A 24,673-nucleotide genomic window follows, 5' to 3' on the forward strand; every position below is an offset into this window, starting at 1 on the left:
TGGCTGGTTGGGGAACTGAGGCCCAGGAAGCTGAAAGTGCCTCCTCCGGCTCCAGGGAGAACCTCAGAGATCGGAGCCGGGGGCAGTCACGGATCCGACCAGCTTTACTGGGTGACGCGAGGTCCGGAGACCTCTTCCTCTTCTCCTTCAGCCTCGACTCTCTCTCCTGCTCTCTACCCTTCCTCTGCTCCGCTACCACAGGCTTAGATGAGGGAGCTTAAGTCCCAGCCTGGGAGGGAGGGGAGGCCAAAGGCAGAGAAGTGGGAGAGGCAGCCACGGCAGCTGCCGTGGCTGAAGCAGAGGACGAGGAGGGAGGATCGGTGGAAGGAAGAAACCCCTTAAGGGCCAGCTTGGCCTTTCAACGCCCGGGGGTTGAACCCCTCACAAATGGCACAGTCAACATTAAGGTGGGCCACACCTAAACACAAGTACACCCAGAGTGTGGCCATCCGCTGGGGACAGCTTATGGCCACTCAGTGCAGTGCTTAAAAATAAGCTTTTCCGCCATACTAAGGGAAGAAAAGAAAGAAACTTTCCACTTAAAACTTCCACACACACACCCACTCGCCACACACTAAACTGACTAGAAGGGGGGAGGGGCATACAGAGGCAAACTAAACTAACTACTAACAGCCTACACATGACACCAAAACGATGGGAGGGGAGAAAGGGTACCTACGCTAAGCTAAAAAGGCTGATAAAACAAAATTTCTTAACTTACAAAACCTGAAAAATACCCTGCTTACTGGAGCTTCAGAGACACAATGCTTTCACAAATCGCGGCAAACGAGATCTGGGGATGGATGGCAAGAGAGGTGGATTATGGTTAAGGGGACAGTCTGGAGCTCTGAGCTGATGCTAGTAATCTTTGCCGGCTCGGATCCGACACGGACCCGTATTCCCACAGGTTGAAGATCAAATGAAGTAAACTACTTCAGCTATATTGTTTATTTGCCTTTTGTTAAGACGTGCGCAGTCAATAATGAGCGGGCTGTCTTCACCAGTGTGCACACCCAAATTGCAGTTGGACTACTATGCAAGCTCTTCTGAAGAGGACAGACTTCAGATGCTGTACAAACATCTTCAAAGACTGCTGCTCCATGAAAGTAACATACAAAATAGTCTACTTCCTGCAATATTTTTTTTTCTTTTTTAACGATGTACCTGATGTTGCAATTTGCATCCAGTTTAGTGTCTAGATAAACAAAGTTTTAAATATTTTTCTGATTAGTGTCCAATACAACTTGCTCACATGCATCAAACTTTTTTATTTAAAAATTACAAATTTTAATTTAACTGCCTGTCTGAAAGCCTTTTTGAATGCAGTCATTTTCATGGGTCTATATTAAATCTGTGAACGCTTAAAAAAAGCGAACAATGATTTATCGACCCTCTTTTAGTGAAAGCTGAAAATCCCGAACACTCAGAAGAGCGATTTTTTCCCCGTGGAAAAAAATTGCTGGGCCATTTTCAGGACTTTGCCATTTCCTCCTGTGGTACGATCTCGGAGTTGGTATATTTAAAGTAGGGGGGCAAAGCCCCCTCACTTTATTTACTCTTTTTAATTTTTTTTTTTTTTTTGTGGCACAGCGATTTTTATCCCGGGGGGGAAAGAATCGCTGTTCCGAGTGTTCAGGATTTTCAGCTTTCGCTTAAAGAGGGTCAATAAATCAGCATTCGCTTTTTTAAGGGTTCGCTGATTTAACATACACCCATTTTTATCATGGGCAACTCACTGAAAGCCTCGTAGTCAAGTTTTATTGCCACACTTCATGAGACAATAACTGAGCACACTGCCCAATTTTGCTGAGTGCTATCATGTATTAAGTGCAACAGCCCTCCTGACAGAACTGTTCCCCTTTCTCAGCAATAGTAGTACAACTTGGGAGATTGTTCATGTACATACCATGCGGGGGGGGGGGGGGCAACTCCCTCATATGGGGGTGGTGCAGGGGAACCAGTCTCCTGCATTAACTCTTACTTTGTAACTTTTACTAGCCTGTTGACATACTCTTGTAAACTGACGTCTCATATGTCAATCTGATGGCTTGTTGACAGGCTGGCCCTGCTTGATGGACCTATGAGCAATAAGACAGCTATCAAAACAGAACAGATGCATATCTTATCTCTGTATGACATGCTCTCAGAAATTAACTTGCCACAGACCATATTCCCAAAAGATATACTACAGCAGATAATGCCTGTAAGGGATGAGAGCTATGGCAAGATTTGCTCCTGACTTGCAAAGTATGATCCCTAATGGATCAAATGCTTGTGCCGTTTGGGATAACTCTCACCATTACTTCACACATCTCCAAGGCATTAACTCCAATCATCCATCCACTGGTGACGAAATCGCTGCAAACCCCTGTATCGTCCACATGAACAGTCATCACCATTCAGTTTACTAGGCAAGTAGGGGATGCAACTTAAAAACGTCTTTTTTCTTTCCAGTTCTTGTTTGCAATTACTGTGGATCTAACAACTGTGTGATGCCTAGTGACAGCATAACTGGATGATCGGTTTTCGGGTTTAGAAAAGGAAGTAGTATTTACTGCTGGAAGAAAGGCAGTGTAAAATGGGCATTGAGGAGACAAGTGACAGGAATTGTTTAAATCTACTGGTACCTGCATGAAGCAATAAGATGTCTATCTGATGAATATGCAGAGATGTACTGCAGACTTAATTAACTGGAGTGCATTTTAAAATTAACATTTAATTGTACTTTTTGCTTCATGAGTAAACTGATATGTGTTGATATTTACTCCATTTTATTTCTTTACATTTGTTTTGATACTACTGTCATAGGAATTATTTTTCCTGAGAATCTGTTTGCCTGTGCAGTGCAATGTCGAATCATTGGTAGCAGTCTATCAGGAACATTCTAGGGAAAAAAGAAAACATTCTTGATGGAAGCTCTAGTGCATAATTTTGATTGGCAGAGGGGAAGCACATTCCTTTTTTATATGAAGATCTTTACCATATAATCCCCACTCACCTGGGACACTTTGCTTCTGTTCCCCCAAACAATAAAGAGACATTAATCTGACTTTTACACTTTTTCCTTGCATCTCCCCACCCCAAGAAACCAATTTTCCTTTTTCTCCTTGCCTTTCTAGCCATGTGGGCATAGTACAGGCAAACACCAGACATCCAGGAGAGCCGTTATCCTAGAAGTTTGAGATGGATTTTATGCTCTGACTCGCTTCCTCTAACAGCCAGACAGCACACACGCTGCCAAGGTATAGCCTACTACACTGGTCAAAGGTATATGCTTTCACTCACCTGGCCTACTTACAGCACTATGTGCTATTTAGTAGAACTGGACTGCTGTCCTGAGGACAAACTGCTACTACTTATCCAAATGTGCCCTCCAACATGTGATGCTCAGACAGGACTCACGACAACCCTTCCTGGCATGGGCAAACACACCTCATGCACTCACAGCTATCTCTGGGTTCATTACTTGAACTACAGTTGCCTTAGCAGCAGTCAGGACTGTATCCCTTTTACACCATGAAGCTAGTTATTAAGTTTGTGCATGACTTTGCAGCACACTGACTCAAAAAAGAACTTACCATAATTGAAGCTGAAAAATATCTAGAGGGCTGCCTTTTTTTTCTACTGCGCAATTCTAAGCTGGAACAGGTCCATACAGAGTTTAAAAATCACTGATCCAATCCTTGGAATAGTAAAAATTTAAGGATGACTGGTGGAATAAATACTAATTCCAAAATTGTGATGCAGTACACCCGTACTTCCAAAGTGCATTGATCTTGGAGTTAATATACATAGGTAGCAGGGGATAGGGGTACAGGGGGACAAAGACACCCTCCGCCAGCAGAAATGTATTAAAAATGTAACAAAGTTTCTCAAGTCACTCTTTTTTGTTAGACTCAAACTTTTTGAGTCTTGGGACTCACAGTGTTAAGTCTTTTACTTCTGACAGGAAGTAATCGGGAAGGGATGTCATACGTGGAAAGCAATATGCTTAGTATTTGTGCTGCACAATACAGAAACGTACAGAGTTCCATCTTGTACGTTATTAATCCTTAAAACTGAAACCATAATACCATCAAGTATCAGAGATAAATTAGTTATACAAGTATTTACTTATTCTGTTTTTAAACTGCTTACGTGACTTTCCTTTGTTTTTTTTTTCACTTTTTAAATACTTAACCAAACATGATAAAAACAAAGTCATAACACAAATGCACGAATAATTCTTACCACACTGTTTGTGTTTGCTGTAGATTCAGATTACAAGAATGACATTGCAGCACTTTATATGGGGGAAGGTAAGTGAGCTTTTAAGCCAGTCATACATACAAATCCTTCCAGGCCCCAAGAACTGATCGATTGCATGACAATAACTCCAAAGTATTCTGAGAATCTCCTGCATTAGAAAAGCTGTACTTTAGCGATCCCTCACTAAATGTTGTGCCATGTTTGACAGTTGCTCTCTCCTCACTTCCCAGCTTGTTCAGATGCTCTACTTGCTAGTTTTCATTTACCCCCTCCCCCGGTTATCTTCAAAATTAAACCATCACCATACTGTCATTACCACAAAAAAAAAATAAATAAATGAAGCAGTGTGTCCCTGAAGAAGACAAATATGTTGTGTCTTTCTGCTTTTCCTGGTAAGGGGTCGCCACAGAGGAACTCTGGTCCACTAATGATTGGCAGTTGATTTTTACGTGCCGAGTTGCCAGCCCTGACGCACAACCTTCAACTAAGGTACGCCCATTCACGCATGTCTCCACGCAGAAGACGCTCTTAGCTGAGAACCGAACCGGACAGCGTCTTACTGTGAGGCAACAACACTACCGCAGCACCACCACCACGGTTAAGAAGACAAATATATAAAATATAAATAAAACATAACCTACAAAGGTCAATTTCAGAACAGCGCAATCACAATGAATCAGAACTCTCTGTAAAACAGAAACCATACATGTTGGCTTGACACATCCATATGGAAAGATGGTGATTTAATTTGTTTTTGGCTACTAACACACTAAAAAGTCTTTACTTTCACTTTGTTGCAAGAACTCAGGGTTGGGGGTGGCAATGAAGTATCTTTTTCCGCTAGTGACTCAGTCTTGAATCTACAAGAATCACGTTAAAAAGAAATTAACACTTTAAAAATAAAAGCTTTAGCTTCACAAACAGACATGATTGTTGACACCTTCCTTTATATTCTTTACAACCTTTTTTGTTTAATGGCTTGGCTGCTTAGCTGATTTTAGATTATCCATGACTAACCAGGTAAATGAAATGAAAAGCCTAAATCATCATCTACTCAAAATCTGGGGCAATATATAATACACAGAGTAACAACAAAGCTAAAATTATTTCCAGAAGAAGGGGTGTGGGTGTGTGTGTGTGTGCGTATATATATATATATATATATATATATATATATATATATATATATACATATATATATATAGATATATAGATATATAGATATATATATATATATATATATATGTATGTGGATTTCACTTTATAATCTTGAAATACTGAAATTTTGAATTTCAGTATCTCGAGACTATAAAGCCAAAACCTTACAAATCCGAAGCATCACAACTGCGAACGTCAAAACCACAAAATACTACACCACACAAACATAATCCTACCTCCCGACACTACAAACAACTAAAACAAAACACACAAACACAAAAAAAAACCAAACACCTACCATAGCTAGAAGCAGGGGAGCAAGCCCCCCTGCGCCCCTCGACACCCCCTCTACTTATATATGCTAACTCTGAGGTTGCACTAACCACCAAAACACAGAAAACACACCACTACAAACTCCAAACACACTCGTACACACATAAACCCTACCCCAAACCCTTCAAAAAATAACACTTGCCTAACGAGCCATCACAACCGCAGCTTTGGGATACTGTAGTTTCGACACTTCTGGTCTTGAGATACTGAAATTCGACATTTCAGTATTTTGAGATTCCAAAGTAACTATATATATATATATATATATATATATATATATATATATATATATATACACACACACACACACACAAGCACGTACATACACCTATACACGTGTGGGTTGGTGTGTGTGTGTGTGTGTGTGTGTGTGTGTGTGTGTGTGTCTTTGTGAGTATATCTGTATTAGGATTACCGATAGTGACCTAACATCTCAAACGTCGACGGTCACAATGTCGACCAGAAAACATCAACATTGCAAATGCTGGCACACTACAATGCATTCGTCAAGCAACAGGCTTTGGGCACACAAAATTAAAATATTAAAACATTTCTTATCCCCTATTTATTTATATTTATATATATCTACACACACACTCACACATATATATATATATATATATATATATATATATGTGTGTGTGTGTGTGTGTGTACACATATATACACACACACGAAAATAAATAAATACATAACACAGTATAACGAGACAAACCATGACTGCAATGTAAAATGAAGGCACCAGTACTAACAACGTAATGTACACAGACTCTGCATTAGTGTAGCACTAATCTATTTATTTTGACATGAACTTCCACAACACTCTTCTGTGACTTTCCTCCTTAGTCAAGCTACCTCACTATGCCCCATCAAAGTGCTCCAGGCAGTGCAGACTATCCCAGTATGCACTATAACCTACTCTGATGTACATTTATTTTACATATATTCTATTAATTGTGTTTACCCTACCTGGCACGGCCCATTTTTGTAGAAAGAACTCAAGCAGAAAAGCTCAAAATGCATGCATGAATATAACGAATAACATATACAGCACTGTGAGACAGAAAGGGAGAGAAACAGAAAGTATGCAAATGCTACACAACTGACAGATTTCTCAGTTAGGTTAACATTCATGTAACCAATCTCACAAATCAGTCAAGGTTAAAATACTAACAGGATTCAGACAATGAAAAGTTTAGGTATAAAAATGTTAGCACCAGCCGATTAACTTCAGAAGCGATAATATTGGGTCGAATGTCACTTTAGAAAATGTTTGTGATAATCAGTTCCTCTATCTAGTTAATAAATAAATATATTAATAACATGTCATGAAGAGAACATGATGACAATCAGTTCCTCTATCTAGTTAAGAAATAAATATGTTAATAACGTGTCACGAAGAGAAGATGATGATAATCAGTTCCTCTAGCTAGTTAAGAAATAAATATATTAATAACATGTCATGAAGAGAAGATGATGATAATCAGTTCCTCTGTCTAGTTAAGAAATAAATATATTAATCACGTGTCATGAAGAGAAGATGATAATAATCAGTTCCTCTATCTAGTTAAGAAATAAATATATTAATAACATGTCATGAAGAGAAGATGATGATAATCAGTTCCTCTAGCTAGTTAAAAAATATATTAATGTGTCATGAAGAGAAGATGATGATAATCAGTTCTTCTATCTAGTTAAGAAATAAATATATTAATAACGTGTCACGAAGAGAAGATGATGATAATCAGTTCCTCTATCTAGTTAAGAAATAAATATATTAATAACATGTCATGAAGAGAAGATGATGATAATCAGTTCCTCTATCTAGTTAAGAAATAAATATATTAATAACGTGTCACGAAGAGAAGATGATGATAATCAGTTCCTCTATCTAGTTAAGAAATAAATATATTAATAACATGTCATGAAGAGAAGATGATGATAATCAGTTCCTCTATCTAGTTAAGAAATAAATATATTAATAACGTGTCACGAAGAGAAGATGATGATAATCAGTTCCTCTATCTAGTTAAGAAATAAATATATTAATAACGTGTCATGAAGAGAAGATGATGATAATCAGTTCCTCTATCTAGTTAAGAAATAAATATATTAATAACGTGTCATGAAGAGAAGATGATGATAATCAGTTCCTCTATCTAGTTAAGAAATAAATATATTAATAACATGTCATGAAGAGAAGATGATGATAATCAGTTCCTCTATCTAGTTAAGAAATAAATATATTAATAACGTGTCACGAAGAAGATGATGATAATCAGTTCCTCTATCTAGTTAAGAAATAAATATATTAATAACGTGTCATGAAGAGAAGATGATGATAATCAGTTCCTCTATCTAGTTAAGAAATAAATATATTAATAACGTGTCATGAAGAGAAGATGATGATAATCAGTTCCTCTATCTAGTTAAGAAATAAATATATTAATAACATGTCATGAAGAGAAGATGATGATAATCAGTTCCTCTGTCTAGTTAAGAAATAAATATATTAATAACGTGTCATGAAGAGAAGATGATGATAATCAGTTCCTCTATCTAGTTAAGAAATAAATATATTAATAACGTGTCACGAAGAGAAGATGATGATAATCAGTTCCTCTATCTAGTTAAGAAATAAATATATTAATAACGTGTCATGAAGAGAAGATGATGATAATCAGTTCCTCTGTCTAGTTAAGAAATAAATATATTAATAACGTGTCATGAAGAGAAGATGAATGAAAGTGTCACTAAAATGGATCACATTGCTATCCTGGGACATAAAAATACATGTCCTTGCTTATTCCTTTCAGTTATTTAATAGCACCCCTCCTACACACCACACCACACACACACACAAGAAATTTCTATTAAATGGCCTGCAATAATGGGAAAGATTCTGGTACTAGTTGTTACACGAACACAAACATGTACATTAACAAGTCTAGAATTAGCAAAACTCTTCTAGTTTAACAGGAGTGAAGGCTCTGTAAGCAGAATTCAACATGACTTTCTCCAGACACTGAATGAATTTCCAGGTCTAGTTCAAATCAGCACCTCTACATTACCTTTTGATACAATCTCTTTTCTGCCATAGCAACAATTCCTTCAGAGATCCAAAAAAAGCTTCCCAGAAACTTGCTGGCTCAGGAGCAGCTGGAAGTCTGAGCCTGAACAGAAATCAGTTTGCTATAAATGAAAGCCAGGCTGGAAACAGAGCTCTTGAGCTATGCTGCATTTAGCTAGCTTGACAGTTCCCAAAGTATGACCAAGGCTAGGATAGCAATGTACAGAAGAATACTGACCTGCATTCCTCATCACTCTTTATAAGGGGATCAGATCCAACAGTGCCCACCAAGAACTTTGGACTAAGGAGAGGTAAACGAACATGCTGAAGCACCTGTAATAAATAAGGAAGAAATCAGTGGGACGATCCAAAATAATTTTATCTGTACGTCAGCCACAAAAAGATATGCATATACATACTACATACACAGCAGACCTTGCCAACCAATGTACCCCAGCTAAATATTACTTTTATGTACAGTAAACGAAACACTTTTCTCGTGCTGAATGCGTTCTATAATCTATATAAAAAAGAAAAAAAGTGGAATGCTGTAACACAGAATGATGTCATGAAAAATCCAAAATACCTAATGTCAGTTACCAGTGTGCCTGTGAAAATATCTGAGAAGTTATAAATTTTTTTTTTTTGCATGCCTCTCTGATCCTATCCTGTCTTCACCTCTCAACATCTAGCAATGGGAATGCATCAAGTCACATCAATTAGAAGTTATGTACTTACCATAACTTGTCATCTACGTTGTCCATTTTCATTCTTCCTCACTGATGGGTTATGGATCCGACCCTCAGATCCAATTCAGCCACATTTCTTAGGCTTGGATCCGAATCTCGAGCTCCTCCCTCTAACCATAATGCTTTACACTATCCCCTATTCCTCAGATCGAGTTTGCTGCCTTAATCCCCAGTGAAAAATAGAGACAAAATAGACAGACGAAGGACTGAGGCTCAAACCTGGAACATGTGTGTTCCAAAATCTTCCAAAGATCCTTCTAGGAGTGACAAGGTCAGGGGGGGGTGGCTGGGAGGGAAGGTGAGGAAGAATGCAAATGGACAACAAGATGCCAAGTTATGGTAAGTACATAACTTCCAAATCTTATGTTGTCCTTTTTGTTCTTCCTCACTAACAGGTCACAGTCATCAGCTACGTGATTATTGGGAGCCCCTCAAGGAAGGATATGCCAGAGCACTGTTGAACCAAAGGGAAGCCCTGCTTCTGGAGACAATGTCCAATTTGTAATGTGCAACAAAGGTACGAGTCTTTGACCAGGTGGCTGCAGCACAAATATCATCAATTGAAATCATCAATTGAAATTCTGGAGTAAAAATATGAATATAATATAAATGTCAGGACCATCATGAACTGCATGCCACCCTTGCTCTACATACTCCAGATATAACCCTTATAACAGAAACCTGGCTAAAACTAAACAATTCCAAGAAATACTTCCCCCAGGATACAACATACAAAACAATCCCAATTTAGAAACTCTAGACCTAACCATCCCAAAATACTTCCCCCAGGATACAACATACAAAACAATCTCAATTTAGAAACTCTAGACCTAACCATCCCAAAATACTTCCCCCAGGATACAACATACAAAACAATCTCAATTTAGAAACTCTAGACCTAACCATCCCAAAATACTTCCCCCAGGATACAACATACAAAACAATCTCAATTTAGAAACTCTAGACCTAACCATCCCAAAATACTTCCCCCAGGATACAACATACAAAACAATCTCAATTTAGAAACTCTAGACCTAACCATCCCAAAATACTTCCCCCAGGATACAACATACAAAACAATCTCAATTTAGAAACTCTAGACCTAACCATCCCAAAATACTTCCCCCAGGATACAACATACAAAACAATCTCAATTTAGAAACTCTAGACCTAACCATCCCAAAATACTTCCCCCAGGATACAACATACAAAACAATCTCAATTTAGAAACTCTAGACCTAACCATCCCAAAATACTTCCCCCAGGATACAACATACAAAACAATCTCAATTTAGAAACTCTAGACCTAACCATCCCAAAATACTTCCCCCAGGATACAACATACAAAACAATCTCAATTTAGAAACTCTAGACCTAACCATCCCAAAATACTTCCCCCAGGATACAACATACAAAACAATCTCAATTTAGAAACTCTAGACCTAACCATCCCAAAATACTTCCCCCAGGATACAACATACAAAACAATCTCAATTTAGAAACTCTAGACCTAACCATCCCAAAATACTTCCCCCAGGATACAACATACAAAACAATCTCAATTTAGAAACTCTAGACCTAACCATCCCAAACTTTTAACACCAAAATACTGTTTACTACACTAACAATTAATCCAAAGAAACATCTGAACATAGCGGGAGCCCACATCCCACCTAACAATCTGACTGCTCTAGAACATATCCTAACTTGGATAGCAACATCCCTTCCTCAGGAAACAATTATAATGGGTGACTTTAATATGGACCGTCTCTCCTGTAGCTCTCAAAATCTCACTGACCACATTAACCTACATGGCTTCTCAAACAATCCAAACTTCTACTAGAGTAGACAAAACATCAAACATTCAGTCCTGGACTGGATCCTTACAAACAGGCCACATTTATCCCTACAATCTTGCTGTCTCCCAGACAGCCTCAGTGACCATATTCCAACTTAATCTCTCAGACACCGAACAAATTCACATAATCTTACCACCAAACCAGAGATGAGTAAACATTTGCCCCCCCCCCAAGACTTCATAACTAGTTTAAAAAAATGCAATTGGCCACCACTCAAAGATCTCTCTTTAGATACTTTAAATCAACCCTCCTCAATATCTGAAACATCTTGCCCCCCCCCCCCCACAAGAACAATAAGGACAAAATCCAATTATGCCCCCTGGCTAACCAAAGAAGCAAGATCTGTGTTAAAACCTAGATAAAGACTGGGAGAAATGGGTCAATGACGAAACTACAACATACATATCTATAACTACAAAATAAAGCTAAAAAAACCTATTTGACAGGACAAAATAAATTAACAGTGTCCAATCAAAGAAACCCACAAAAATTCTGGGCTGCCATTAAAAAAAAAAAAAAAAAAAAAAAAATCCTACAGCCAGGACAAACTAGCACTCCCTCCCAAACACTCACCGATACTGAAGACAACACAGCCTCACAATTTAACACATACTTACTTCACAGAATCCATACTAGCCCTCACAAACAATAACTGTTCTTTCCCTACCCAGACTAGATCCCAATAATAAGAAGTTATGTACTCACCATAACGTTCCATCTGAGTAGGTATCTTCATTTGTCTGCAACCTTTGGGATACGGATCCGATCTCGGATCCGAGCCGGCAACTTTTACCACAGCATAGATCCGAGCTCCTAGCTCCTCCCTTTACCCATAATCCCCTGCCAACCCTGACTGACCTCAGATCAAGTTTGCCCGATATAACCATTGTTATTGTGCCCCGGAAGGGGCTTATCCAAGACAGATCCTATAGGTCAGGGGGAAGGAGGGGGGTGGTGGTTGCAGACAAATGAGGACACCTACTCAGATGGAACGTTATGGTGAGTACATAACTTCTTAATCTGAAGTAGAAACTTCATTTGTCAGCAACCTTTGGGACAGAGTCCCCAGCTACCTGAATCCTGGGTGGCCTTTATGGAAGAATATTCCAGAGCACTGCAGAGCCAAAGGATGCCCTACCTCTGGAGACAATATCCAATTTGTAATGGCTGATAAAGGTATGAGATGAGGCCCAAGTGGCTGCAGAACAAATATCATCTAAGGGAACCCTAGATTTAAAAGCCGCCGAAGTAGCGACGGCCCTAGTAGAATGAGCTCGGACTCCCTGAGGTGCAGGCCTTCCCGAACTCTGATACGCTAAGAGGATACAACTAGCTATCCACCGTGATAGTGTAACTTTAGAAATTGACTTGCCTAAACTTGTTTTGGCAAAGGAGACAAACTGGTCAGATTGCCTATGATCAGCAGTTCGATGAATATAAAAGCGTAATTGTCTGTGCACATCCAAGGAATGCAGTTTGTACTCTCCTTTGTTCTGGTAATTGGGAAAGAACACGGGAAGATTAATAGATTGATTAATATTAGCTTCCGAAGATACCTTAGGCAGAAAGGACGGATTGATCCTGAGGTAAACTCTATCTTGATGGAAGGCTAAATACGGTGGTTTAACACATAGAGCCTGAAGTTCAGAGACCCTTTTAGCTGAAGTAATGGCCACCAAGAAGGCTGTCTTTCAAAAGAGGTATTTAAGATCAACCGTAGCCACCAGCTCGAAAGGGGGGCTAGTCAAGGCTTGGAGAACCAAAGACAAATCTCATGGGGGTACTACCTCCCTGACCGGAGGTCTGAGAAGGAAGGTACCCTTGAGGAAAGCTTTACAAAGCTTGGAAGTAATTAGAGGGCCTGATTCATGCCCTACATGATAATGCAAAATCGCTGCTAGTTGTACCTTGACTGTAGAGCAGCTAGCCCCTTGATGAAAAAGGGTAGTTAGAAAATCCAAAACCGACATAAGAGGCGCCGTGAAAGGATCCAAGTGATGGTGCTCCGCCCAGATGGAGAAACGTTTCCACTTACTTCGATAGACTCGTCTGGTGGAAGGTTTATGTGCTGCTACTAGGATGGCTTTGACTGGTGAGGAGATTCCGGGAGTCCTTATCAGGAGTGGAACTGGAGCAACCAAGCAGTCAGCTTGAGGTTGACCAGGTTGGGGGCTGGAAGACCCAGAGGGTAAGTAATGAGATCCGGGAGTGGATCCAGAATCCATGGTGGATGAATCAGGTGAGACCCCAGGTACGGGAACCATGTTTGACGAGGCCAGAATGGGGCAATGAGGATCATTTTGCTCCCCAGCCGACTGGCTTTCTGTAAGAGTTTCAGCATCATGGGCAATGAAGGGTAAGCGTAAAGGAACATGTACTAGAGAGTCTCTCGGGGACTCCCCCTGAGGGGGGATTAGAGCAAAGTAACTGCTGCATTTGGTATTTGAAGGAGAGGCAAAATGATTGCAACAGGGTTGCCCCATTGGGCAAATATTTGTTTTGCTACTAGAGGATTGAGAGACCATTCGTACGGAGTCAGAATTGAGCGACTGAGCCTGTCTGCTAGGATGTTGGACCGTCCCGGAATGTGCGTTGCAATGAGAAAGCGGTTGGTGGATATTGCCCATTCCCACACTCTCATGGCTTCGCGACAAAGAGGATAAAGACCTGGTTCCCCCCTGTTTGTTGATGTACCAGACAACCGACAAGTTGTCCGTTTGTACTGCAATCGTCCCAATCAGAAGAAGGCTGTGAAGTGCCTGCAACGTCAAAAGCACCGCCCTCATCTCTAGGACATTGATATGCAAAGAGGTCTCCATGTCGTTCCACATGCCTTGGACCGTTCTGCCTGAATAGTGCCCCACCCCAGGCGAGAGGCGTCTGTGGTCACTGTGGTGACGGGGGAAGGCATCGAGAATGGTCGTCCCGTGTGGAGACTCGGGGACTGGAGCCACCACATGAGTGACCCACTGCAAGCCCTGCTTAGGGGAATAGGATGGGACAGGGGGTTGCGAGACAGGGACCATTGTACCTGGAGGGTCCACTGCAGGACCCTCATATTTAGACGGACTAGGGGCAGCAGAGGAATAGCTGCCACCATGGACCCTAGAGCCCTCAGGATCAATTCCGCCGGTGGAGTAGGAAGTCTGAGAATGGCCTGGACATGAAACCTCAGGTTCTGAAGCCGATCGGGAGTCAGGAAGGCAAGCATTATTCTGGAATCTAATCTCGCCCCTATGAAATCTATTACCTGTGTAGGGACCAGAGAGGATTTGGCCATGTTGATAGTCAACCCTAGATGGGGAGCAAGGTTGAGGAAATAATCCCTGCCTGAACAGAGCAGATGCCTTGTTGGGGCGATGAGGAGCCAGTCGTCGAGGTACGGAAAGACCTGAATTCCCGGAAGCCTCAGGTGGGCCGCTATAACCGCCAAGACTTTGGTGAACACCCTGGGGGCTGAGGTGAGACCGAACGGAAGGGCCCTGAACTGAAAGTGACTGGCTCCCAGCCGGAAGCAGAGGAACCTCCAGGAGCGTCTGTCCACCAGAATGTGGTAGTACGCATCCTTGAGGTCTATCGAGCACATACAGTTGTTCTCCCGTAATAGGGGGAGAACAGATTGTAGAGTGACCATTCGGAACTTTTCTTTGGGTACTGCCAGGTTCAGGAGAGAGAGATCGAGAATGGATCTCAAGTCCCCCGTCTTTTTTGGCACCAGAAAGAACCTGGAGTAAAACCCCGATCCAAACTGATCTGGGGGGACGGGTTGGATGGCTCTTTTTTGCAAAAGCTGCTGAATTTCTGTAGCAGCCGCCTCCCTTTGATTGGGTGGTACGTCGGGGAGGCTTTTGGGGGTTACAATAAAGGGAATTTGGTAACCTCTGGATATGATACGAAGCACCCAGCGATCTGTTGTTATGGACTCCCACACTGCTAGGTGCTTCGAAAGACGCCCCCCCGACTGCCTCCAGAGTGGAGCAGCCGGGCAACCCCTCAGGGGTTCTGCATGGACCTCTCAGAGAAAGGTTCTCTGGACCCAAAATTTCTGGGACCCCCTCTGCCTCTTGGGCGGCATCCTCCCTGTCCTCCTCTGCCACAAGAGAACTGATTGTCTGGAGCAGACTGGGATGATGCGATTTTCGGAACCACATCTTCTTCTGACCCTTTTGGTTCTTGGAAAAGGACCTCTGGGAAGCAGAGAAGCGGACTCCGACGGCAGACAACGTCTTCCCGTCTTTCTTGCTCTTGACTAAAGTGTCGCAAACGGTTTTGCCAAACAGTGCAGAACCAAAGGGGGCATTCGCGAATGATGCCTTAAAGGGTTCCGAGAAGTCACAATGTCGGAGCCAGGCCTGGTGCCTAATTACCAGGCCGGCTCTGCCAGCTCTAGCGGCTCCTTCAGTGGCATGAGACAAGAGCCGCATAGAGGTATTGGAAACTGAACGTAGAGTAGACATTCGGGAGGAGTACAGTTGCTTGTCTCCTTCCGACATGGACTCGGGGGGGGATGCAGCGTATTCTTTTATTAGATCTCGCTGCATCCGGATGATGTGCGCCATATAGTTCAGCGCTCTCATGGAGAAGGTTGCTGAACTAAAGACTCACTTCCCAAGGCGGTCCATCGCTCGAGAGTCCTTACTCGGCGGGTGGACCGCAGAGCTCTCCTGAGCCAACTCTCTCTTGGTGGCCGTTGCCACCAACATGGCATCCACGGGGGGACCTCTGCTCCAGTGGGTTCTTTCAGCAGGGGGACTCAGGATTCTATCCTGGTGCTTGGGGACTGGCTCTACAGTGTCCGGCTCCTTCCAAGCCCTGGTGGAAATAAGGTCCACCAGGGGGTCTGGGGGAGGGGGACACCCAAGAGGTAGATGGCCCTGCTTCGAACGCCTCTAGAAATACAGACTCATCGGAGGAAGCCTTGGGGGCAGACCACCCTCCCCTAATCCTGAGCATTTCCATGATGTCTCCAAAGGAGACATCCTCGGGGGATGACCTTGGGGAGCCTTCCCCTTCATCTAAGTCCGTATCTTCCGTAAGGGACTTGGGTGAGTCCATATGCCTCCTCTTACACTTGGCATTGTGAGGGACCTCCTCAGGGGGGCCGTCCAAGGAAGACTCACCAGCAATATCACATTCCAAAGGAACACCCAGAGACGCTGAAGCAGGCTGTCCCAAAGGCCGGGTGATGGGAGCCCGGACCAGCTAAGAGGGAGTGCAGGGGGAGTCGAAGCCAGGACCGGAGGTCCGTATGCAATCAACAGTGCCCTCTCCACCACCGCGAAAGCCGAGGGGGAGCCACTCTTGATAGGCTCAGAGAGTCGGCTCCCACTCGGATCCGAAGTGGGGATCAGATCCGGGGCCGAGACCCTCGGATCCGAAGGACCCGTGTGCTCCGACCGGGACGGAGCCGAAGTTACACAAAGTCCCTCGGATCCGAAGCTCAGCCCACGGCCCCGAGAGGTCGGATCCGACAAACTCAAGGGACCAGTCGGAGCCGAAGTAACCAGTACTGTTGGTTCCGAGCCACCCCCAGATCCGACGCGGCTCGGCTACGAATGCTCCGAAACCGGGAAGCGGGACAGAGAAGGAGCAATTGGAGCAAAAAATGGGGTTGAGCTCCCCCCCGGAGGGGGGGGGTGGCAAGAGCACTCCCATCTGCAGCTGGGCCTGGATGAACCTCATCATCATCCGGTCCATGTCTGCATCTGACATACTGAAGGTGGACCTCGACGAGGCCACCGAGGCAGACCTAGAGTGTCGCCTCGATGACCTCGATGGGGACCGGGTCCCCTCCTCCCCGGGTCCTGGTGAAAAACAAGGAGACCGGAGCCGAGGAGGAGGTGATCCAGAAACCTTGGATGGAGAAGCCCGCTTGGCGGGAGGGGCCGAGGTAGAGTCCTCGGCCCGCCGCTTATGGTGCTTCTCCTTCCTTTTGGTTTTTCTGGCCTCCCTCTCCTCCGGAGCCGAAACGGGAGGTTGAGTCCTGACCGGAGGGAGGGATACAGGGGTGGCAACCACCGAGGGCTGGGTAGCGGCCACCGAAGAACCGGAGGTCGGAGCAGAGTCCGGGGGCAAAAGGCCCGCCAGGATCAGCTTCGACCTTCGGTCCTTAAGTGCCCTGGGGTTGAACGCTGCGCAAATCGTGCATCCCGAAGAGAGGTGTTCAACCCCAAGGCACCTAACGCACAGGGTGTGGCCATCCGCCGGTGAAAGCTTATGGCCACACTCGGTGCATTTTGAAAAGATGGCTTTAGGGACCTCCGACATGGTGTACAGAAAACACACACCACAAACACACACTATGAACCAGCGTGGGTAGGGAGGAAAAAAGTCTACACAAAAGATATAAAAGAGGGAACCTGAACAGTCGTACACACTCACACAAGAGAAAGTAATAAAAAAAGGCAAGTTTTTCTCACAAAATTCACTGAACTACCAGGAGCTCGAAATCCAGCTTGTAGGCTTGAAGCGTGGCAAACTAGCTCTGAGGTCAGTCAGGGTTGGCAGGGGATTATGGGTAAAGGGAGGAGCTAGGAGCTCGGATCTATGCTGTGGTAAAAGTTGCTGGCTCGGATCTGAAATCGGATCCGTATCCCAAAGGTTGCTGACAAATGAAGTTCCTACTTCAGATCTTCTCTTTCCAACATGTCCCAAAAATACCATAGTTAAATATCTCAATAGGCTTAAACCTACTACACTTGCAGCAGACTAGCTACCTGCCGAATATCTAAAAATTGCTGCAGAGGCGATATCCTACCCAGTATCCATATTATTAAACTGATCCATCTCAGAACAACAAGTCCCTAAAATTTGGGAAGTATCACATACCATCCCACTACATAAAAGTGGGAACTTGACAGAATTATGAAATTACTGGCCAATAGTTATACTACCTCCATTTTTATTATTTTAGCTAAAAGCGTCTGCAAGAAAGAACTTTCAGCTTTGAACATAAGGACACCAAATATTACTCATCAAAAAAAATATTGGCAAAAATGATGCGATTTACTAGAAAAACAATGATGACCTGTATTAACTTGTTATTGCTGTGGATTCTTGTAAACAGTTTTTTTTTTTTTTTTTTTTTTTTTGTACATTTGTTTCTATTTGAAGTGTAAGCCTTCAAGTTTGTAAAATCAATAAAAATGTATTTATTAACAAAAAAAAAAAAAGTACTTCCGAGGCGCAACCATTTACAAATCTTGAACTATCTCATACCAAACAGTCTTCTAACACTCAGCATGGTTTCTGTCCTAATCATAACACTACCACCGCCCTTGTTAACTTTACTAACATTATTCACCACCATAGCAATGATGGCAATTTAGTTTCCTCCCTATTTCTTGATCTGTCCAAGCTTTTGATACTGTCTCCTATTCTATACTCTTAACTGTACTCTCAGAACTTAAACTTAGCCATTCTGCACTTACTTGGTTGCAGCAATATCTAACTGGATGCTAGCAAGCTGTAAAATGGCAACAAAATCTCGCTTTACTACTGCCTGTAACCTTGGGTGTTCCACAGGGATCTATTCTGGGTCCTCTCCCTTTTGTCCTTACTAAAAATCTTCATACTGCCACCCCACTTGCCTCCGTAGTTCAATATGTGGATGATTCTACCCTGATTTGTGCCACACCAACACTACAAAAACTCCAAAAACAATCACCCAGCAGTCATTTAATGCTGTGGAATATTGGCTAACAATGCACAACGTATACTTAACCCTACCAAAACAAAACCCATGCTCTTCTATCAAACTAGAGATGCACCCAGCCACTATTCAATATCTCATCATTAAACCGTACAGTTATTTCTCCAGTTTCCCAAACAAAATTATTTGGACTGGTCATTGACCGTAATATAAAATTCAACATACACATATCACAGACCATAAAAAAGTTCACAAAAAACTAGGAACCCTGTACACAAATCAACACTATCGAATAAATCTTCAAAAGCCATTACAGCAAGAACCAATCTTATCTCTACGCTACTATACGTCTTACAAACATTAAGAAATCTGACCTAGCAAAACTCGGAACTTGCTATAATAAAAAAAAACAAGTTTGCACAGTAACAAATTTCAGATCACATCATTGTTTGGTACAGTGCAGTGGTTGGGTTACCACCTCACGGCAAGAGGTTCTCATCCGCGGTACCTTCTGTGCGGAGTCTGCATGTCCTCCCTGCACCTGTGTGGGTTTCCCCTGGGTGTTCCGTTTTCCTCCCACGTTACAAAGACATGCTTCTAGAGAGTTTCTCCCCGGGCATCTGATGAAAACTAGCTTTGTTCCATGTCAGACTTTCCCGGTAAACAAATGTTAAATAAAATAAATAAATAAAATTTGGGATTACAACTATCCTGGCTCCAACTACCAAATCTACTGGGTTATAATCAACTCACTTTCGCCCACTGAATACTAAATCAGACAGAAAAAAATACCAGTACTTCAAAATCTACTAATACACTACTCCAACAACAGGGAGTATTGTGTTCCAGTAACAAATCTTTCCTAAATATAGTCAAATCTAACGATGCAGCTGGAGCTTCCCTTTACTCCAACTGCATAGCAAAAACTTGGAATTACCTACCATTAAATATCAAAACTACTAGTAACACTTTCAACTTTAAAAAACTTCTCAAATCACACTTATCAGAATCATGGACCTGCTCCTGCACAAACCCTGGTTAGGAAATCGTTGTCTTACTTAAGGCAGGTAAGGGAACACAGCTTGTTATTTTTGTACTTGAATAGTACACCCCTACTAAGCACATGCACAGTGGATATAAAAAAGTGTACACACCCCTGTTAAAATGCCAGGTTTTTGTGATATAAAAAACGAGACCAGAGACCACAATAAATCATTTCAAAACTTCCCACCTTTAATGTGACCTATAACCTGTACAATTCAATTGAAAAACAAACAAATCTATTTGGGGAAAAATATAAAAAAATAAAAAACATACAGTAAGCTGGTTGCATAAGTGTGCATACCTTTAAAATACTTTAAAGCACCTTTTGATTTAATTACAGCATTCAGTCTTCTTGTGTATACACCTGCCATCAATTAAAGAGACTCTGATTAACCCCAAATGGAAGTTCAGCTGTCCTAGTAGGATTTCCCTAACATTTACTCAGTTGCCTGCTACAACAAAAACCATGGTTCGCAGAGAGCTTACAAAGCATCAAAGGGATCTCATTTCTGAGAGATATCAGTTAGGAGAAGGGCATAAAAAATATCCACAACACTGGATACACCAAGAAACACTGTCACACGGTCATCATAAAGTGGAGAAAATATGGGACAACAGTGATGTTGCAAAGAACTGGACGTCTCTCCAAAACTGATGAAAAGACAATACAAAAACTGGGAAGGGAGGCTGCCAAGAGACCTACAGCAACACTGATGGAGCTGCAGGAATTTCTGGCAAGTACTGGTTGTGTACTACATCTGACAACAATCTCCCATATTCTTCATATGTCTGGACTATGGGGTACGGCTGCAAGACAGAAGCCTTTTCTTACACAGAAAAACATCCAACTACGGCTAAAATTTGCAAAACAATACATCAAGTCTCCCAAAAGCATGTGGAAAAATGTGTTATTGTCTGATGAGATCAAGGTTGAACTTTTTGGCCGCAATTCCAAATGGTACATTTGGAGCAAAAATAACACTTTGCATCACCAAAAGAACACCATCCCCATGGTGAAGCATCCCCATGGTGAAGCATGGTGGTGGCAGTATCATGCTTTGAGATCGCTTTTCTTCAGCTGGAACTGGGGCTTTAGTCACAGTGGAGGAAATTATGAACTGTTCCAAATACCAGTCATTTTGGCCCAAAACCTTCAGGCGTCTGCTAGAAAGATGAAGAGGAATTTCACTTTTCAACATGACAATGACCTAAACATCCAAATCAACAAAGGAATGGCTTCACCAGAAGAAAATTACAGTTTTAGAATGGCCTAGCCAGAGCCCAGACCTAAATCCAATAGAAAATCTGTGGGGTGGCCTGAAAAGGGTTGTGCGCAAGAGCTGCCCTCGCAATCTGACAGATTTGGAGAGCTTTTGCAAGGAACAGTGGGCAAATATTGCCAAGTCAAGATGTGCCATGCTGATAGACTCCTACCCAAGAAGACTGAATGGTGTAATTAAATCAAAAGGTGCTTCAACAAAATATTAGATTAAGGATGTGCACACTTATGCAACCAGCTTATTCTATGTTTATTTTTTTTATATTTTTTCCCCCTAACAGATTTGTTTGTTTTTCAATTGAATCATACAGTTTATGTCACATTAAAAGTGGGAAAATTATTGAAACTATTTACTGTGTTCTCATTTTTTTATATCACAAAAACTTGGCATTTTAACAGGGGTATGTACAGTTTTTATATCCACTGTATACTTCACTTGCTTGTTTTCTAACTACAATCACAGTACTGCTATTCTTTGTATCCTATCTAGACTATATGATTGCATCACAGAAATGTACAACATGCATTTTCATTTTGCACTTGTATCCGAGATTGAATCGGTATTTGTACCTGTATGTTGCATATGTATCTTAACGGTTATTTATAAATGTGAAGCTTTTCTCCCCAGGCCTTCACTGAAAAAGGACATTTTGTCCAGTCAGACTTTCCTGGTAAATAAATGTAAAATAAATAAAAAAACAGATGGGGGTAGCCATAGATCTGGTGGAGTGAGCTCTAGAAGGTCGAGGCAATTTCAAACCTTTCTGAATAAATCAGTGAAATACAATCAGTAATCCATTTGGCCAAAGTAATTTTGGAAACTGCTTGACCTATGCGGTTAGGGGAAAAGAATACAAACAGCTGATCAGATTTCCTGTACTGTTTTGTTCTGTGAAGATAAAAGCATAGTTGTCTATGAACATCACAAAGATGTAGCATATATTCACCTTTACAAGCAAAGTTCGGGAAGATAAACAGGTATTGTATTGCTCGATTGTTAGCCTCTATGGCTACTTTAGGCATAAAAGAAGGGTTAGTTCACAGAGATACCCTATCTTTATGAAAAATGATGCAAGGAGGCTTAGCTGATTAGGCCTGGAGTTCAGATATTCTTTCTGCTGAAGTAACTGCTGCCAAAAAAAAAATTGTTTTCCAAGAAAGAAACTTCATGTCACAATTGTTAGGTGGTTCAAAGAGTTTCTGAGTCAACAGCTGGAGGATCACCATGGAGGTCCCAAGGAGGAGAAGGACCTTTTATTGGAGGTATACGGAGAAAGAATCCTTTCATAAATGCCTTATATAACCTGAAAGTCAACAGAGATGGAGCTTAGTTTCCAGCATGAAAACTGGATATCGCAGCTAGCTGAAGTTTAACAGTAGAAAACCTACCTCCTTCTTTGAAAAGAGTACTGAGGAAAAGCGAGATGGCTGAAGTAGGCACTGAGAAGGGGTCACTGCTCTCCTTAGAAGCCCATAGGGAGAATTCTCTTCCATTTCTTTTTGTAGATGTGCTTAGTGGAAGCCTTCTGGGAAGCCAAGATAACGTCATGGACTGGGGAAAGAAGACAGCCTGGACCATCTCACTATCACTGGAATTGGAGAAAACATGTTGCTTTTTGACGGTGTGGAGACTGGGATGCTAGAGTTCTAACGGGTGAGATAGGAGGTGCTGATTGGGCTTTAGTATCCATTGAGGATACTTGGTGAGACCAGAGGAAGGGAAACCACACCTGAAGAGGCCCGAAAGGGGCAATGAGTATGAGTGAGCCCTTCAGCCTGCTTGCTTTTTGTAGGGACTTCAAGATCAAAGGACAATGGGGGCAAGTGTATTTGGAGACCCGGCGGCCAATCATTTATCACAACATACCTCGGCGACTCCCCCAGAGCAGGGATCAGAGCAAAGAACTTGCTGCACTTGTTAAGGAGAGAGGCAAAAAGGTCACAGCAAGGCTGGCCCCAACGGCTGAAAATCATGTTTGCTACTGATTGATTGAGGGACTACTTGTGAGGACTCAGAAAGGACCTGCCAAGGGTGTCTGCTAGAGCAGTGGTTTTCCCCAGTATGTGCACTGCAGTTAGAAAGTGGTCTGAAGAGATTGTCCATTCCCAGACTCTCATGGCCTCTCTGCACAATGGGTAGGAATGGGTTCCACCTTGTTTGCTGATGTACCAGACTAATAACATGTTGTCTGTATGGACTGCAATAGTCCCCAGAGGGAGAACATCCTGGAAGGCTTGCAATGTTAGGACTGCTTTCATCTCGAGGACATTGATAAGCAGCTTGGTCATCAAGGGGTACCACATGGCTTGGACCAATTTTCCCTTGTAATGCCCCACCCCAACTGGGAATCGTCCGTGGTCACCGTGGCTACTGGGCAGGGGGGTGTAGCCTGTCCAAAAACAGGTTGCCTGACTGTATCCACCATCGGATACGACATCTGCAAATTGGAATGAGTTTGATGAGAGCAGATGGACGCTGGTAAAGAAGAGACCAAAATACTGCCAAGGTCCACTGGAGCATTTGCATAAAGAACTGAGCTAGAGGGACTAGCATAATGGTAGCCGACACTGATCCAAAAGATTGTAACACCAGTTTTGCTGGAATGGACAGACAAAACAGTAAGCCCCATACATGACTTCTCAGAGATTTAATGCAATGAAGAGGTAATGAAGCCACTTGATTTGTAGTATCTAGCCGAGTTCCTATGGACTCTAGATTTTGGGCAGATGTCGGGTTCAATTTGTCCAAATGTATCGTGATGCCTAGGGAGTTACAGATCTGAAGCAAGTAATCCCTGGCTTGTAAAAGTTGATGCCTTGTTGGGGCAGTGAGGAGTCATAGGGAAACACCTGGAATCCTTTGGGCCTCATGTCATACATTTGGTGAACACCCAGGGCTGTGGTAAGACCAAAGGGCAGTGCTCTGAATGGGTAGTAACTGGCTCCCAGCCGAAAGCACACGTCTCCTGGAGTACCTGTCTATTCTGATGTGATAGTATGCATTCTGGAGATCTATAGAGCACATCCAATTGTCCTTGTGCAGAAGAGGCAGGATGGACTCAACAGTAACCATTCAGAACTTTGACTTCTTTACATATTGACTCAAATTACTTGGATCCAGAACTGGTCTTAAGTCCCCGGTTTTCTTTGGCACAAAAAAAAAAAAAAAAAGGAGGGAGTTAAGTTCCAAATCATATTAGTTTGGTTGGGACCTCCTGGATGACACTTTTTGTAGCAGCTTTTGGACTTCTTGAGCTGTATACTCCTCCTGATTGTATGGAA

General features: G+C 42.4%; 1 protein-coding gene across 3 annotated transcripts in view; it reads right to left on the reverse strand.

Annotated features, from left to right (window-relative positions):
• KLHL20 (kelch like family member 20) overlaps positions 1-24,673 on the reverse strand; it is a 1,442,445-nt gene that overhangs the window by 779,785 nt on the left and 637,987 nt on the right. For all 3 annotated transcript variants that reach the window (XM_044085231.1, XM_044085232.1, XM_044085230.1), the window contains one exon: positions 9,048-9,142. In XM_044085231.1, the coding sequence (XP_043941166.1) occupies positions 9,048-9,142 (95 nt within the window). The remainder of the gene's footprint in view (positions 1-9,047; positions 9,143-24,673) is intronic.

Source organism: Protopterus annectens, chromosome 10.part0 (assembly GCF_019279795.1).
Source record: "Protopterus annectens isolate FY-2018-M chromosome 10.part0, PAN1.0, whole genome shotgun sequence".
Taxonomy (NCBI): domain Eukaryota; kingdom Metazoa; phylum Chordata; order Ceratodontiformes; family Protopteridae; genus Protopterus; species Protopterus annectens.